Here is a 17,398-nt window from a genome sequence, read left to right as displayed (position 1 = left end):
TTGATTGATTGGCTTTAATTTATTTTTAATTTGAAGTGATGGCTGGTCTTCAATTCAATTGAGAATGAAGTCTGTTCTCAGATATCTTCATTTGCAATTATCTGTTTGCAGCTTGAAAGGGAAACCAGCAAATTTGAGAACTGCTCCAAATGATTTTACCTGAAATCAGGATACCTTTATAAACACAAAGACTTGTGGATTGATAGGTAAATTGGCCATTGTAAAAAAATTACCCCTAGTATAGGTAGGTGGTAGGAGAATTGAGGAAAGGTGGGGATGTGAGAGGGCAATGGGATTAATGTAGGATTAGTATAGATGGGTGGTTGATGGTTGGCGTGGACTCGGTGGGCCGAAGGGCCTGTTTCGGTGCTGTATCTCTCTATGATTCTATGACTCTATAAGACACATAGGGAGGAGATCATAATTCTAGTGTAAGACAAGACTACCTACCTTCCTCTAAATGCAAATAATTTTTAAAGGGAATAGTGCAAAACCAGCTGATATCTAAACCAAGTTTTTATAATACATGAATATCTGAAATGTATTTTATAGATATACAATATCTAAATCCTATCTTTATTGAACTATAAGCAGAGCACTTAACTGAAAAAGGTACAGCTTGGAATGTGCATCAGATGCATATAAATTGTAATAATTGCTTTCTTTTATTTATTTACTGTAGAGAAGATGTGGAATCTGACCTAGTATTTCTTGGGTTACTGATTCTGGAGAACAAACTGAAACCACAGACAATCCCTGTCCTATCTGAGTTGTCCAATGCCAGGATTCGAACAGTTATGATCACAGGTACTTGGGAAATCTATTTCTGCTGTCTCGATTTATTATAAATATGCTTATAGATTACCTGATGTCTTTGGGACCCTGATGTCAGGTCAAATGAAGGTCACAACCATGCACTGAGTTGGGAACGCTCATCCGGCTGTGATTTTCCTGAATTGATCAATTAGCGGCCAGAGGGCGGGCTCGCCATCCAATTAAGGATGGCGGATGGGCTCTCGAAACTGGAGGTCCAATAGGGGGCCATCCAGCACTGAAGAAACAGAGAGAGAGAGGGAGCCTCAAGATAGAGGTGCCTCTCCCCAACTTTAAAAATTTTTTAAATGTTATATTAAAAATAGGCTCAACAACTGGGCCACCATCGTGGAGGAGGAATCCCTCCACAGTGTAGCCTGCAGCTGCAGCTGTAGCTGTACCCAGCCAAGTGCAGCATAGGATCTACAGTCTGCTCCAGGAGGCCACCTCCAAGCAGCTGGTCTAGCCCCCAACACCTCTGGAGGCTCGCAGGCCAACTGGAAAATTCCAGGCAGCATCTGACAAAAGGCCTTAATTGTCCTTAAAATACCCTCAATTGGCTACCCACCACTTTTGGGCAGGAGGCCCTGGCACCCCCGGAAAACCAGCACCCCGGCTAGCAGCGTGAATTATCATGCCCGCCTGCCTCCAAGCTCGTCCCAGGAGTTAAAAATCCAGCCCCCAAATTCAGTCAAATGGAGTGAGTCAATCCCAAACAATGGATAGTAGAGGTGTTACAATTGATATGGGCTCACAAGGGAAAAATTGGCCAAAGTTCTCATTCCTAATTACTGTGTAGTGATTGTTGTGGATGTCAGGAGACCACAATTGGGGTCCATGCTGCAGTCAGCATCTGACAGTCACAGCCCAGGCTCACATATCACAGAATCACAGAATAATCCAGTGCAGAAGAGGCCCTTCGGCCCATCGAGTCTGCACCGATGCATTAAAGACATCTGACTTGTCTACCTAATCCCATTTGCCGGCACTTGGCCCATAGCCTTGAATGGACATTGGCTTCCAGTCACTAAAACAGCCGTCTGTCATTACTCATAACTGTCATAAGCTACGATTTATGCTGAACTGAAAATTTGTCAAATACAATGAATGATAGTATTCCCTAAAATGAAGGCTTATTTTGCTTTTCAAGTTTTGTAAGGATGAGGTTTATACACTTTTGAATTATTAGAGAAAGTTTTATTTTCAATTGGTTTTATTTGCATATTAATACTATGTATAGGACTTTTCAAAAGCATAGACTGCTGAAGAATTGATTGATGAACTACTTAAAGCATGCAATTGGGTGGTAGCAGAATGATTGCCAATTTTTTTTTTCATTTAGTAGTGAGGCTGTTCCGAACAGTTTTAAAATATGCGGTAAATTGCAGTCATTATTTTCTACAGGTGATAACTTGCAGACAGCTGTCACGGTGGCTAGAAATGCTGGGATGATCCCATTATCTCACAAAATCATTTTAATTGAAGCCTCAAAAGCAAAGGAATCTGATTCAGCAGTCATCAACTGGAAGATAATGGAAAACGGCAAGAACAATGGTCAGATTTGTACTGATGTAAGCACTGAATGAATATTAGGTGCCAGTACTCACAATGTTGTATTTAATGAATATCAGAGATTAATTAGCTGTCAGTGAATTACAAAGGTATAATCATCTAAGGAGCTCTCATGGTAGCATTACAGGTTGTGAGAAGGAAATCTAAGCAGTATGTCAACAGAACCGCCAGTTTGAATGTTTGCATTGTAACTTTCAGCCAACTATTTCAAATAGTTATATTTATGTATGTATGTTGGCCTGTACTTTGTGATATTGGGTTGTAGTTTGTGGAAAAATGTAACAAGTAATGTAATATTGAGGATTTTCAACAGTGGATTACTGATTTTTACATTTTATGATACGTAAAACAAATTACTTAGGGCCGGATTTTACTCCTGCGATGGGGATCTTGGCGGCAGGCCGGAAGGTGGAGGGTAGAACCTGCCTCGGCCCCCGGTCAGACACCCGGGTCAATATAATGGCAGGCAAGCAATTAGTGCAAGGCGGAGGGCATGGCCACTCCCTCTGGGGCCCCTATGGGGGCCCTGGATTACTCCCAAAGGGTGGGCCTCCCCTTGACCAAGCTAGGTATCACATGGGAGTGGACCTCTCCGTCCTCCACAAAATTGGATGCAGAAAGAGGACCATAAGTGGCCATTAATTGGCCACTTAAGGGCCTCAATTGGCCTAGGGTGGGAAGGCCATCTTCGGCCTTCCACACCCCAGACAAAGTGACAGGGGGCCCAAGCAACACCAGGAACAGCATCCCTTGCCATTTTGTTTACCACCCCAACACCCCACACCACATCACACCCCGCACCACCTCCCCCAACCCCCACCCCCTCTGTGCCTGTCTCCAAGGGCAAAATAAAATCCTGCCCTTAGTATTAGACTTTAAAATGAAAGCTTTTAATTCATTACTACAGTATGAGTTATTTGTTCAAATGCTAGTAATGGGCCACACAAGCTTTAATTTCATTGTTATTAATGCTGTCTGAACAACTTTACCATGTAACACACACCATTATAGGAATATGTTTGGCTTTATATCTTTGTCTAATGGTATGATAAACAAAATATTTGTATGTTCAAGGAAACTAAAATTCCTATAGATGGGTTTGGAAAGAAGAAAGACTTTCATTTTGCTATGACTGGAAGCTCCTATGAAATTCTAATTCAAAACTTCTATCATTTACTGCCGAAGGTAAGTTGTTGAATGGAAAGATATCTGCATAATCGTATTGTGCCTACTTTTCTTAATGATGTCCTTGTGCTTGTACAACAATATCATTAAGCATTATTTTGAATAAACATTCTGTATTGTATTTTTATTTCAGCTGCTTATTAGTGCTACAGTTTTTGCCAGAATGTCACCAAACCAGAAGGAAAGCCTAATAGAGGAGTTTCAAAAACTAGAGTAAGTTTTATAAATGCATAGTTTTTGACTAAAATAATGACATGCTAAGTCCACCAAAGTTTGGCTTTTCGTGAACCCCATCAGCCATGAACATTGTTTTACCATGATTTTAAATGTATGCTTTTCAATTAATAGTTCACTGTTAGAATAGGCCACCCTAAATATCATATTGATTCATTTTTAGGGCAATAATGCTGTAAGATAGCATTCCTCATTAAGATTATCATCAATGGGTAAATGTATAATAAATACTTTACAATAGATTATTTTTAACATGTTTATTTTTTTATTCCCTTCAATTAAATGTATTCACCCATCTTCTGGCAGCAGATTGACCATAAATCTAAAATGGGAGCTAAAATTATTAATTTCTTTCATAGCTCTTATGCAAGTAATTTTTCCATGACAATTCAGCAAATATTCTGCATTCTTTTATGCCGATAATTTTTTTCAGTTTTCCTTTTCTCTACAACTCTATAGTCAAAAGTAGATTTAAGAAAAATATCTGCAGTTGCAATATCATAAGATGGAAACTGATCCGATAGAAGACTATTCATTGATTGTTCACTCATCCATTCAGAACAAACCTATTATCCACCTTCACAGTATCGAGCTCTTTTTAAAAATAATTCCAGAATACTTCCTTCATTACAGTTGCTGCTTACTGTCGTGTAAATTTAAATTTTATAACATCACATTTGTCCCCTAGTTATTTAGGCAATAATAATCTGATTGAGCATTTTGTTCTAAATGTTATTTCAGTGCAAAAGGGATAATATAATCTTTAGGTCAATAAGCACAGTTAGTAATTATTTACATTGGCCATTGAAATTAAAAGTGGCGCATTACAGGACTAATGCAAATATCTGAAACAATGCAATGCAGTAACTTTCAGCACTTTCAAAAGGCATTTGTATGATTTCGAAAGAGGTTTTACATGTAGTTTAATAATCCAGTTAAAGTGATAATGTGCACTTCTGACTAGTATCTAGGAAAGGACAATTCTTCTGAGAGTTACACAATTGCAATTGGACATTTCTTGGAAATGACCTTTTTTTTATTTTCCAGTTATTATGTGGGGATGTGTGGAGATGGTGCAAATGACTGTGGGGTAAGTAGAGCTGGAATTCAATCAGCAAAAAACAGTTAACCTCCATATGTAAAAGATTATCTTTTAATTTTAGACCACATAAAATAGAATCCCGATATAACATCTTTTCAGATGCATTATAACAGAGAGTAGTAAGAAAAAAATCACAGTGGCAATATTAACATTACCCCACAGCCAGTATACTGTAATTGGTATTTATCATTAATATTTACTAACCAATGTGTAGTATTAACAAAACTTGAACATTCGTGCAACATGAATTTATATCCTACTTATAGGATATAAATAATTTAGTTCAGCTGTAAGGTGAAGAAACTTAAGTAATTTTTGATCATAGCCTTTCAATCTTGCAGAAGAAAGTGAATGGAACTGGTAGATAATCTTCTCACGCACAAGTTGTGTCATTCAAAGTGTGGAAACAATTGTTTTTGTCATTTAAATATTTATTTACAGTCAATATCTCCGTTTTTTGTGCGGATAAAGAAAATCTGCAAGATAATCAGTAAAGAAAGTGAAATTATTCACAGAACATACCTGTAATGTAAGAACTGAACAAATTATAACAAACCAGTCAAGGAAACAGGTTTCCCTAATTTCACAATCTACTTTTCAGATATATATTATATATATATATATATATATATATATATATATCTGCTTCTCATATCCAACATTTCCATCTTCCAGCTCCCAGTCCTATAAATTATTTGAAGCTGCAGTAATTCATTCTCTAAACCCTGTTAATGTCTTTCAGTAAAATAAAACTAGAACTGCGGGAACTTCTAATTTTTTTCAAATTTTTTTTCAAATTAGAATATTACAGCGCAGTACAGGCCCTTCGGCCCTCGATGTTGCGCCGATCATCTGACCTACACTATTCCATTTACATCCATATGTCTATCCAATGACCACTTAAATGCCCTTAAAGTTGGCGAGTCTACTACTGTTGCAGGCAGGTCGTTCCACGCCCCTACTACTCTCTGCGTAAAGAAACTACCTCTGACATCTGTCCTATATCTTTCACCCCTCAACTTAAAGCTATGTCCCCTCGTGTTTGCCATCCTCATCCGAGGAAAAAGACTCTCACTATCCACCCTATCTAACCCTCTGATTATCTTGTATGTCTCTATTAAGTCACCTCTCCTCCTCCTTCTCTCTAACGAAAACAACCCCAAGTCCCTCAGCCTTTCCTCGTAAGACCTTCCTTCCATACCAGGCAACATCCTAGTAAATCTCCTCTGCACCCTTTCCAAAGCTTCGACATCCTTCCTATAATGCGGTGACCAGAACTGCACGCAATACTCCAGGTGCGGCCGCACAAGAGTTTTGTACAAATGCATCATGACCCCGTGGCTCTGAAACTCGATCCCCCTACTAATAAAGGCTAACACACCATATGCCTTCTTAACAGCCCTATTAACCTGGGTAGCAACTTTCAGGGATTTATGTACCTGGATACCAAGATCTCTCTGCTCATCTACACTACCAAGAATCTTCCCATTAGCCCAGTACTCTGCATTGCTGTTACTCCTTCCAAAGTGAATCACCTCACACTTCTCCGCATTAAACTCCATTTGCCATCTCTCAGCCCAGCTCTGCAGCCTATCTATGTCCCTCTGTACCCTACAACACCCTTCGACACTATCCACAACTCCACCGACCTTCGTGTCATCCGCAAATTTACTAACCCACCCTTCTACACCCTCATCCAGGTCGTTTATAAAAATGACAAACAGCAGTGGCCCCAAAACAGAACCTTGCGGTACACCACTAGTAACTAAACTCCAGGATGAACATTTGCCATCAACCACCACCCTCTGTCTTCTTTCAGCTAGCCAATTTCTGATCCAAAGCTCTAAATCACCTTCAACCCCATACTTGCGTATTTTCTGCAATAGCCTACCGTGGGGAACCTTATCAAATGCCTTACTGAAATCCATATACACCACATCCACGGCTTTACCCTCATCCACCTGTTTGGTCACCTTCTCGAAAAACTCAATAAGGTTTGTGAGGCACGACCTACCTTTCACAAAACCGTGCTGACTATCGCAAATGAACTTATTCTTTTCAAGATGATTATAAATCCTGTCTCTTATAACCTTTTCCAACATTTTACCCACAACCGAAGTAAGGCTCACAGGTCTATAATTACCAGGGCTGTCTCTACTCCCCTTCTTGAACAAGGGGACAACATTTGCTATCCTCCAGTCCTCCGGCACTACTCCTGTCGACAATGACGACTTAAAGATCAACAACAACGGCTCTGCAATCTCCTCCCTGGCTTCCCAGAGAATCCTAGGATAAATCCCATCTGGCCCAGGGGACTTATCTATTTTCACTCTTTCCAAAATTGCTAACACCTCCTCCTTGTGAATCTCAATCCCATCTAGCCTAGTAGGCTGTATCTCAGTAATCTCCTCGGCAACATTTTCTTTCTCTACTGTAAATACTGATGAAAAATATTCATTTAACGCTTCCCCTATCTCCTCTGATTCCGCACACAACTTCCCACTACTATCCTTGATTGGCCCTGTTCTAACTCTTATCATTCGTTTATTCCTGATATACCTACAGAAAGCCTTAGGGTTTTCTTTGATCCTATCCGCCAATGACTTCTCGTGTCCTCTCCTTGCTCTTCTTAGCCCTCCCTTTAGATCCTTCCTGGCTAGCTTGTAACTCTCAAGCGCCCTAACTGAGCCTTCACGTCTCATCCTAACATAAGCCGCCCTCTTCCTCTTGACAAGCGCTTCAACTTCTTGAGTAAACCACGGCTCCCTTACTCGACAACTTCCTCCCTGCCTGACAGGTACATACTTATCAAGGACACGCATTAGCTGCTCCTTGAATAAGCTCCACATTCTGATTCAATATAGCAATCTAGAGTGAGGAATTTAAAGGAATCAGAGAAGTAATCAAATGAAAATGTACAGAAATTGAGGTTCCTCTTCTGACTACTCTAAACCTTTGCCTGGTGAGATCTTCAGCTGTATCTGAATCTTGTGAGATGAGCAGGCTAATAGGTAGGTCTACAGCTCAGGCTGTCTTTATTGACTGCCTTCCTTTACTTATTTAGAGTTTCAATGTGCCTAGCAATGTCACCAGTTTAGTTTAAAACAAGCTTGTTAGCCCTTAGTGGTGTGAGCCAGGTTGAGATCTTGCCTGATGTGATTATCAATTCTGCAGCAACTTTAAAATAGGTCTGTAACCTTTCCATATGGTCGATAGATAGTAAACCAAAGTGCTTTCCGTGTGAATGCATTATACCAATCTTGTCTCTGCCTAACATTCATCATGTATACTTTCCAGCTGAAGGTAAATGAATAGCAAACAAGAGTGGCAATCCTTGGTAAATGTTCTGTCTGTAGTTTGAGGTGCTTAGACCAATTGTCGCCACTGCAACTGGTGCTCAGGGCTGAAATATGGGATCTTCCCATCTGAATAGCTCAGTAACACAACATTATTTACAGTCGCTGATTGAAGCTTTAGGGAAACTTCAAGTATTTGTTCTTAATGGTCATTTTCCATTATCCTGTGAGAAAATGTGATAGGAAACTTGCTTTGTAGTAATACAACTTTATGTCAGTGATATTTGTGCATTGCAAAGTAACATAGAGGCACAGCACATTGGAGCACAAGCTCATGCCACCATGTTGTAGCAGGACTTATTTCCCATTTCTCCTGCGTTCCCAATTGCGGCCATGATATTAAGTTGTAGGGTTTTCTTATTTAGCGAACTTAACAGGACTTTACAATTGGTTTTCTAATTTTATTGACATTAGGATACATATTTTCCAGATATCTGTGCCATATAACCTTGTCCGGGGAACACAATTCTGTACCAAGGGTGATCAGGTCCTCGTTCTGGGAGAGCTGAGGGGGTTAATTCTTCTTCAACAATTTCTTTGAATGCTTCTTGTGTTCTTCTAACAATCACTAAGTCTGGATGTTTTGTATTCTTATCTCTCCCTAAGTCCATTACTGCAGCCTTTATTTTTTTCCTTTGTCTCATTTTGCAAAAACAAGCATGTTTCGAACACAATTCATCCTTGAAGAAAGCAACAAATCAGAAATTAGTCTGCAACAATTTCTCTCTCTCACTGCAACTTCAGCAATAAACCCTGCCTTCAGCAGGGTTTTCGCCGGGTTTTCCTCGTTTTCCTCCCAACAGCCAAAGACTTGCAGTTTGTTATAAATTGCCATTATAAATTGCCCCTAGTACAGGTAGGTGGTAGGGGAATTGAGGGAAGGTGGGGATGTGAGAGGGTAATGGGATTAATGTAAGATTAGTATAAATGGGTGTTTGATGGTCGGCACAGACTCGGTGGGCCGAAGGACCTGTTTCAGTGCTGTATCTCTAAATAAAAAAATAAAATAAAGATACAGCATGTTCTCAGATTTTGGCCAAGCTGACAATTTTATTACTCAGAGGCCTTTGCTCAATTGATGTTTCTTGGTAGGTTATCTATCCCAAATTTGTCTACCTGTAATTGGTTGCACATGAGTTATCCCTTATTTGTTGATCATACATTTAATCAATTATGCTCTTTTACAAAGTATTCACCCTGCTAATCCAGGGGTTCAAGGTCATTCCTTATCCATCTCACAGTTCCTGGGCAAGTATCACCCTGTGAGTTTGACCTCCATAGGCCTTATTTAGTCCTCCTCAAAAAATCCAAAGTCCTTCAAGGGTGATGATGTGCCTCGTATCAATGAACAAAGGAAAACTGGAAAGATAGTCATTACTGGGCCATTGTTAGTTCCAGGCACAAAATCAGCATTTATAGGAAACTAAGGGCAGGTGGATAGGCTACCAGCTAGGAGGTGCATAGCTTAGTCAAATAAGACAGGAAGAAAAATTAGAGGACAATTTGTCACAGAAAGAATAAGAGTTACTATAGCTACCTACTGGTGAGATTTCAGCACAATGGCCATTGGTTTATTCCCCATCAACTAACCTTATACAGCAATTGTTATGCTGATTGACTATTTGTATGATTTTCTACTTAGACATTTGCAGTGAAAAAGCATCATTGAGGAAAATTGAGAAATGATTTTTCCCAAGTGGTTTCAATGAGAAATTCAACATCATTTTGCCTCTTTTATTGATGCAAACTGAAGGATAGGAGCACAAATTTCAGATCATGATCTCATGACCCTCATTGCCCCTAGCCCCTCAAGGACCAACCTGCAGGCTGGCTCAGCTACAGAGTTGTCTAGTATTCGGCAGGCCCCAACTGGTGACCTGCACTGTACATCCTATTTCCATCTGAAACTCACCTGTTCAATTCAAATGAGGCTTGATACTAAATTTCCATCAGACATCAAGTTGACAGGGACCAGCACATAAAGCAACCGCTTTGCTGGACTTGCTGCCCATTTTGATCACAAGTCGAACTTCTCAGTATTATGTTTGCCGTTTACTACAAAAATGATCTCTAGTTTTAAACAAACACAATTTCGACAAGACAAATTTGGTTAGGGTTGAAAACATGAAGAAATGCAGATATGCATGAGTTGAAATATTTTTATTTCTAGGCTTTAAAGACTGCTCATGCAGGCATCTCGCTGTCCGAACAAGAGGCCTCTGTAGCTTCACCATTTACCTCAAAAATTCCCAATATTGGCTGTGTTCCACATCTTATCAAGTAAGTCCACCAGTATCTATTCAAACTCTACACAAGTTGTAAGAATTTACAATTTGAACAGTCATTTTATGATGTGATTCTTCTTTAAAAAAAATATTACTTGGGCGGAATAAGCATTTAAGAATCCAGTTCATGCTGAACCAAAAATGTGGAAATTAATTCATACAAGTGACAGTAGAAGTGCCTGGACATCTCAAAGAATGAATATTGGCTGAGATTTTTGACAATTAACAGAACTTTCAAACATTAATCTAACTGTACAAAATTGTGAAATATTTAATGTTTTGAGACTAGCTTTTGTGCCTCTTTCTATGATGTTTCTCAAAATACTGCATGAATTGGAAGCATGTTTTATTTGTGTGCTTTGGTAGTTAATCTGTATTTCAGATTTTTTTAATATACCATCATCCAATCTGAAGCATCTAAAAGCATGGGGGTTGGTGGGGGGGGCGGTGGGGGGTACCATTTCAGTCTTCAGAAACAGATTAGTCATTGGTCAATTGCTACTCACACTTAAGATGCAACAGATTTGTAAACAGTCACAAATGTGCTACTTTTCATCATATATGTGACTTCTGTTGAATTATCACAAGTCCAGCTAGTTTTGTTGGCTGGAATTTTACATTGGGCTGGAGCTGCCGCCCACTGGCCAGAAAGCCTCTGCCGGACTTGGAGGCCATGCAATGATTTTGCATGGCCCAAGCCCTTAATTGACCTCAGGCGGGACTTCCACCTCTCTCAAGCAGGAAGTCCTGCCTCCAAGAGCTGCCAGACAATCAGTGGGCTGGTATCTCTCAGTCCCAGCAGTGCCATTGGGAGCGGTGGCCACTGTTGGGACTGCACCCAGCGAGAGGAGCAGCAATGGAGGAGGCCCTGGAATTACGGTAAGTGTGTGGGGCCTCGCTGGGGACAATCGGCCAGGCCCTGGCAAGGCAAGGAGAGATCGGTTTGGGAGGGGTGCTGGAATGTGTTGCAGTGGGGGTAGCTTTTGCCGTGGGTGCGCTCTCTGTGGGGCACATGGTTCCCGATCAAGAGGGCCCCCCCCCCAGCCCGCAAGGAAGCTGCCAGGTTTTACTGGGCAGCCTCCTGGGGGTCCTGAGTCACCTGCCCGCCGCTGGTAACATACCAGCAGCGGTGGGAGGTGGCCCTTAAGTGGCAATTAAGAGCCTTAATTGGCTTGGGGCAGGCGGGCCATTCGTCACCACCACCAACCCTTGTAAAATTGTAGCAGGGCCAGGAAGGCGACGGGAACAGCACCCTCCGCCTCCCACGCAATTTTACACCACCGCACCCCCCCTTCGCCACCCCCCCACCCTCCTGCCTCCATTCCACTCCTGCTGGGCTGGTGGGGGGCGTAACATTTTGGCCATTAACTAACTTTGAATGTTAATGCCAAGTGGTAAGATTGCCCCTTTCACCATTAAACACTGTCTCCAAGCGATAAGATAATTAATTGCATCTGTGTCCTGCTATTTGCCTGGATTTTGCAGTCAATGGTGAAATTACCATTCATTGCAGTTAAAAACAGACTTTCTTTGGACTTTTACGTGGCGATTTGCAGTAACTGAAGAGCCAAAACAGAAGAGCACCCTCTACATGGGATCTGGGACCAAGAGTGAATAGGGTATGCAACTGTATGTCTCCCTGACCTATCAAATTTAAGAATCCTTACTGAGCCATGCAGGGGCCTGAACTGAATAGCCTCTGAAAATGGGCATGGGGGATTGTGTTTTGCGAAAACACAAAGAACAGGAGCAGGAGTAGGCCGTTCGGCCTTTCGGTGCAATTAATCCACGCCTATTGATTAATATGCAGGCAGAAAGCCAACTTGGTGCTGCCTGCTCATTATAAGGATTTCTGTGTGCAGCCCGCTCTAGCCATGCTGTTCATTGGCTGCACACATCAGCATGGGCTCAAAATCATAATCTTCTAGCACTGCTTAAAGCTAGCCTGCACCTCTTAAAGGGGAGGTGCATTGTGATTGGAGCAGGTGCTGGCAGTTGTGCAGGAAGCAAATTTGTCCCGGGCAAAAATGAAGAATGGCACAACTTGGGAGAGAGTGGGCTGCAAGTTTTTCTAATGTTGCATTGCAGGTTCTGGTGCAGCAGGTGGAAAGGAGGAGTGATGCCTTGTACTCACAGGGGCCACTTTAGACAAATGCTCAAAAGTTGATGGGAGCTGATAGCTGTGGAAGTTAATGTCAAGGACTGGATGTAGTGCTGCAGGAAGCTCAATGACCTCACATGAATGGTCAAGGTCAGTGAATGCACCTTCAAATACCATATTCTGCTAAATGCACAACTAGCCTGACAGCTCAATTCAACATCCCATCAACTCACCTATCAACAACCTTTATCAATCGGCACTCATGCCTAACATTCATATGCTTCACCTCACCATCACAGACTTAGCACCTGCAAGCCTCACACCCACATCTCACAGCTTACACACAATTGGCCGAATTTAATGAGCCAGCAGCAGGCCTGGTAAAAGGTGTCTTTCCCATCCATCAAGTCGGCTCCCGCCTCACTGCGATTATGTGGCAGGCAACCATTTTGCATAGGGGAGGCAACCTTGTTGGGGCCGGGAGGAAAGTCGTTAATTATGGTCTTCGATGGCTCTGGCCAGATCACCCAAACAGATTGCATGACACGAACACACTTCCCTCTCTCTCTTGCACAAATGGAGGCAACATGGACTAACCAGAGGGGGACAGGCATACCTGCATGTCCTAATTCTCATGGAGGCGATTAGTGGCTGCACACATTAGCATGGGCTCAAAATCATAATCTTCCAGCACTGCTTAAAGCTAGCCTGCACCTCTTAAAGGGGAGGTGCATTGTGGCTGTCCATTATTGCTGTGGCTGAGGCCATGGCCATTGATGGGGCTGAAACCATCAAAGCTGACTGTATCATTATACTTAATTCTCCTTCTCACATCGCAATTCTCCTCATCCCACAATCTCTTATCATTTGCAAACTGCAGATGGTGTAAGCATGCATCACTTACTCCCAACACCCTCTCCCTTCACCACAACTTTACCCTTGTGGCTTTTTCCTTTCAGATACCCAAGAGGTGTAACCTAGTCAGGCATAGGACAGCCAAAGACTTGCAGGTTGATAGGTAAATTGGCCATTATAAATTGCCCCTAGTATAGGTAGGTGGTGGGGGAATCGAGGAAAGGTGGGGATGTGGTAGGAATATGGGATTAATGTAGGATTAGTATAAATAGGTGGTTGATGTTCGGCACAGACTTGGTGGGCCGAAGGACCTGTTTCAGTGCTGTATCTCTAAATAAATAAATAAACACCAGGAAAAGAAAAATGATGACAGGACAGTATCATCATTTGATTTCACACTTGCAACCACCAGCTCAGATACTGACACTGCAAGAGGTGGAATGGCATATGATGAGACACCAGGCACAAGTGGGCTGCAGCAAGGACAGGGATAAGGATAGTGCAAATGCAAGCTCACTGGAGGGTGAGGGCGAACATGGGTTCCGCTGCAGCTGAGATGAAGACTCAGATGAGGACTTCAACAGAGGAATGCTGATGGGCATGCCTATGCCCAAAAATTCTTGGTGCACTGGGAAGCCTGCCAGAAAGTTTTTGGTCAATTTCAAAGAGCATGGAGGAGTTCAGCACCAACTTGGCACAGGGCCTTGCACAGAGCTTGAGCCCAGGCCTTCCAGCATGGAAATGCTGGCCAACACTGTTTGCACACTTGTGGACCCAACCATGATGCAGCATCTGGCCAATGTTGCAAATTCTAGGTTCTAGGAGGCAGTGGCATAGTGGTAATGTCACTAGACTAGTAACCCAGAGCCCCAGGCTAATGTTCTGGGGACATGGGTTTGAATCCCACCATGGCAGATGGTGGAATTTGAATTCAATTAATAAATCTGGAATTAAAAACTAGTCTAGTGGTGACCATGAAACCATCGTCGATTGTTGTAAAAACCCATCTGGTTCACGAATGTCCTTGAGGGAAGGAAATCTGCCATCCTTATGTGATCTGGCCTACATGTGACTCCAGACCCACAGCAATGTGGTTAACTCTTAACTGCCCTCTGAAATGGCCTAGCAAGCCACTCAGTTGTATCAAACAGCTACAAAGCCTAAGAAAAGGAATGAAACTAGATGGATCACCTGGCATCGACCTAGGCACCGGAAACGACAACGGCAAATCCAGCCCTGTCGACCCTGCAAAGTCCTCCTTATTAACATCTGGGGGCTTGTGCCAAAGTTGGGAGAGCTGTCCCACAGACTAGTCAAGCAACAGCCTGACATAGTCATACTCACGGAATCATACCTTACAGAAAATGTCCCAGACACTGCCATCACCATCCCTGGGTATGTCCTGTCCCACCGGCAGAACAGACCCACCAGAGGTGGCGGGACAGTGGTATACAGTAGGGAGGGAGTTGCCCTGGGAGTCCTCAACATTGACTCTGGACCCCATGAGGTCTCATGGCATCAGGTCAAACATGGGCAAGGCTGATGAATCAGTGCTTCTCCATGTTGAACACCAATTGGAAGATACAAGGGCACAAAATGTACTCTGGGTAAGAGGCTTCAATGTCCATCATCATGAGTGGCTCAGTAGCACCGCTACTGACCGAGCTGGCCGAGTCCTAAAGGACATAGCTGCTAGATTGGATCTGCGGCAAGTGGTGAGGGAACCAACAAGAGGGAAAATCATACTTGACCTCGTCCTCACCAATATACCTCTCGCAGATGCATCTGTCCATTATAGTATTGGTAGGAGTGACCACCACACAGTCCTTGTGGAGACAAAGTCCTGGCTTCACATTGAGGGTACCCACCATCGTATTGTGTGGCACTACTACTGTGCTAAATGGGATAGATTTCGATCACATCTAGCAACTCAAAACTGGGTATCCATGAGGCAGTGTGGGCCATCAGCAGCAGCAGCAGAATTCAACCACAATCTGTAACTTCATGGCTTGGCATATCCCCCAAGCTGGGGGACCAACCCTGGTTCAATGAAGAATATAGGAGGGAATGACAGGAGCAGCACCAGGTATACCTAAAAATGAGGTGCCAGCCTGGTGAAGCTACAACACAGGACTACTTGCATGCCAAATAGCAGAAGCAGCATGCAATAGACAGTACTAAGCAATCACACAACCAATGGATCAGATCTAAACTCAGCAGTCCTGCCACATCCAGTTGTGAATGGTAGTGGGCAATTAAATGACTAACTGGAAGAGGTGGTTCCACAAATATCCCCATCCTCAACGATGGGAGAGCCCAACATATCAGTGCAAAAGATAAGGTTGAAGCATTTGCATCCATCTTCAGCCAGAAGTGCCAAATGCATGATCCATCTTGGCCTCCTCCTGAGGTCCCCAGCATCACAGATGTCAGTCTTCAGGCTATCCGATTCACTCCACATGATATCAAGAAACGGCTGAAGGCAGTGGATACTGCAAAGGCTATGCTCTAACAACATTCCGGCAATAGTACTGAAGACTTGTGCTCCAGAACTAGCCATGCTGCTAGCCAAGCTGTTCCAGTACAGCTACAACACTGGCATCTACATGGCAATGTGGAAAATTGCCCAGGTATGTCCTCTGCACAAAAGCCAGCTCAGATCCAACCTGGCCAATTATTGCCCTATCAGTGTACTCCCGATCGTCAGCAAACAATGGAAGGGCTCGTCAGCAGTGCTATCAAGCGGCACTTGCTCAGCAATTACCTGCTCACTGACCCCAGTTTGGGTTCAACCAGGGCCACTCAGCACCTGACCTCATTACAGCCTTGGTTCAAACATGGACAAAAGAGTTGAACTCAAGGTGAGGTGAGAGTGACTTCCCTTGACATCAAGGCAGCATTTGACCGAGTATGGCATCAAGGAGCCCTAGCAAAACTGGAGTCAATGGGAATCGGGGGAAAACTCTCCATTAGTTGGAGTCATACCTAGCACAAAGGAAGATGGTTGTGGTCGTCGGAGGTCAGTCATCTCAGCTCCAGGATGTCACTTCTGGAGTTCCTCAGGATAGTGTCCTAGGCCAACCATCTTCAGCTGCTTCATCAATGACCATCCCTCCATCAGAAGTGGGGATGTTCGCTGATGATTTCACAATGTTCAGCACCATTTGCGACTCCTCAGATACTGAAGCAGCCCATGTCCGGATGCAGCAAGACCTGAAGAACATCCAGGCTTGGGCTGATAAGTGGCAAGTAACATTTGCACTACACAAGTGCCAGGCAATGACCATCTCAAACAAGAGAGAATCTATCCATTTCCTCTTGACATTGAATCCCCCACTATCAACATCCTGGGGGTCATCATTGACCAGAAACTGAACTGAACTGAACTGAACTGGTCCAGCCACATAAATGCTGTGGCTACAAGAGCAGTTCACAGGTTGGGAATTCTGCACCTCCTGTCTCCCCAGCCTGTCCACAATCTACAAAGCACAAGTCCGGAGTGTGATGGAATACTCTGCACTTGCCTGGATGGGTGCAGCTCCAACAACACTCAAGAAGCTTGACACGATCCAAGACCAAAGCAGTCCGCTTGATTGCCACCCCATCCAACACCTTCGACATTCACTCCCTCCACCACCGACACACAGTGGCAGCAGTGTGTACCATCTACAAGATACACTGCAGCAACTCACAATGCCTCCTTCGACAGCACCTTCGAAACCTGTGACCTCTACCACCTAGTAGGACAAGGGCAGCAGTTGCATGGCAACATCATCACCAGCAAGTTCGCCTCCAAGTCACACACCATCCTGACTTGGAACTATATCGCTGTTCCTGCACTGATGCTGTGTCAATATCCTGGAACTCCCTTATCAACAGCAATGTGGGTGTACCT

General features: G+C 43.1%; 1 protein-coding gene across 1 annotated transcript in view; it reads left to right on the top strand.

Annotated features, from left to right (window-relative positions):
- The window catches only part of LOC137375038 (probable cation-transporting ATPase 13A4), a 143,576-nt gene that overhangs the window by 75,339 nt on the left and 50,839 nt on the right, over positions 1-17,398 (top strand). Inside the window, 6 exon segments of the mRNA XM_068041662.1 lie at positions 683-807; positions 2,218-2,384; positions 3,460-3,570; positions 3,704-3,783; positions 4,852-4,894; positions 10,433-10,542. Of these exon segments, the coding sequence (XP_067897763.1) occupies positions 683-807; positions 2,218-2,384; positions 3,460-3,570; positions 3,704-3,783; positions 4,852-4,894; positions 10,433-10,542 (636 nt within the window).

The sequence above is a fragment of the Heterodontus francisci genome, chromosome 11 (genome assembly GCF_036365525.1).
Source record: "Heterodontus francisci isolate sHetFra1 chromosome 11, sHetFra1.hap1, whole genome shotgun sequence".
Lineage (NCBI taxonomy): Eukaryota > Metazoa > Chordata > Chondrichthyes > Heterodontiformes > Heterodontidae > Heterodontus > Heterodontus francisci.
This window is presented reverse-complemented; position numbering and strand designations above follow the sequence as displayed.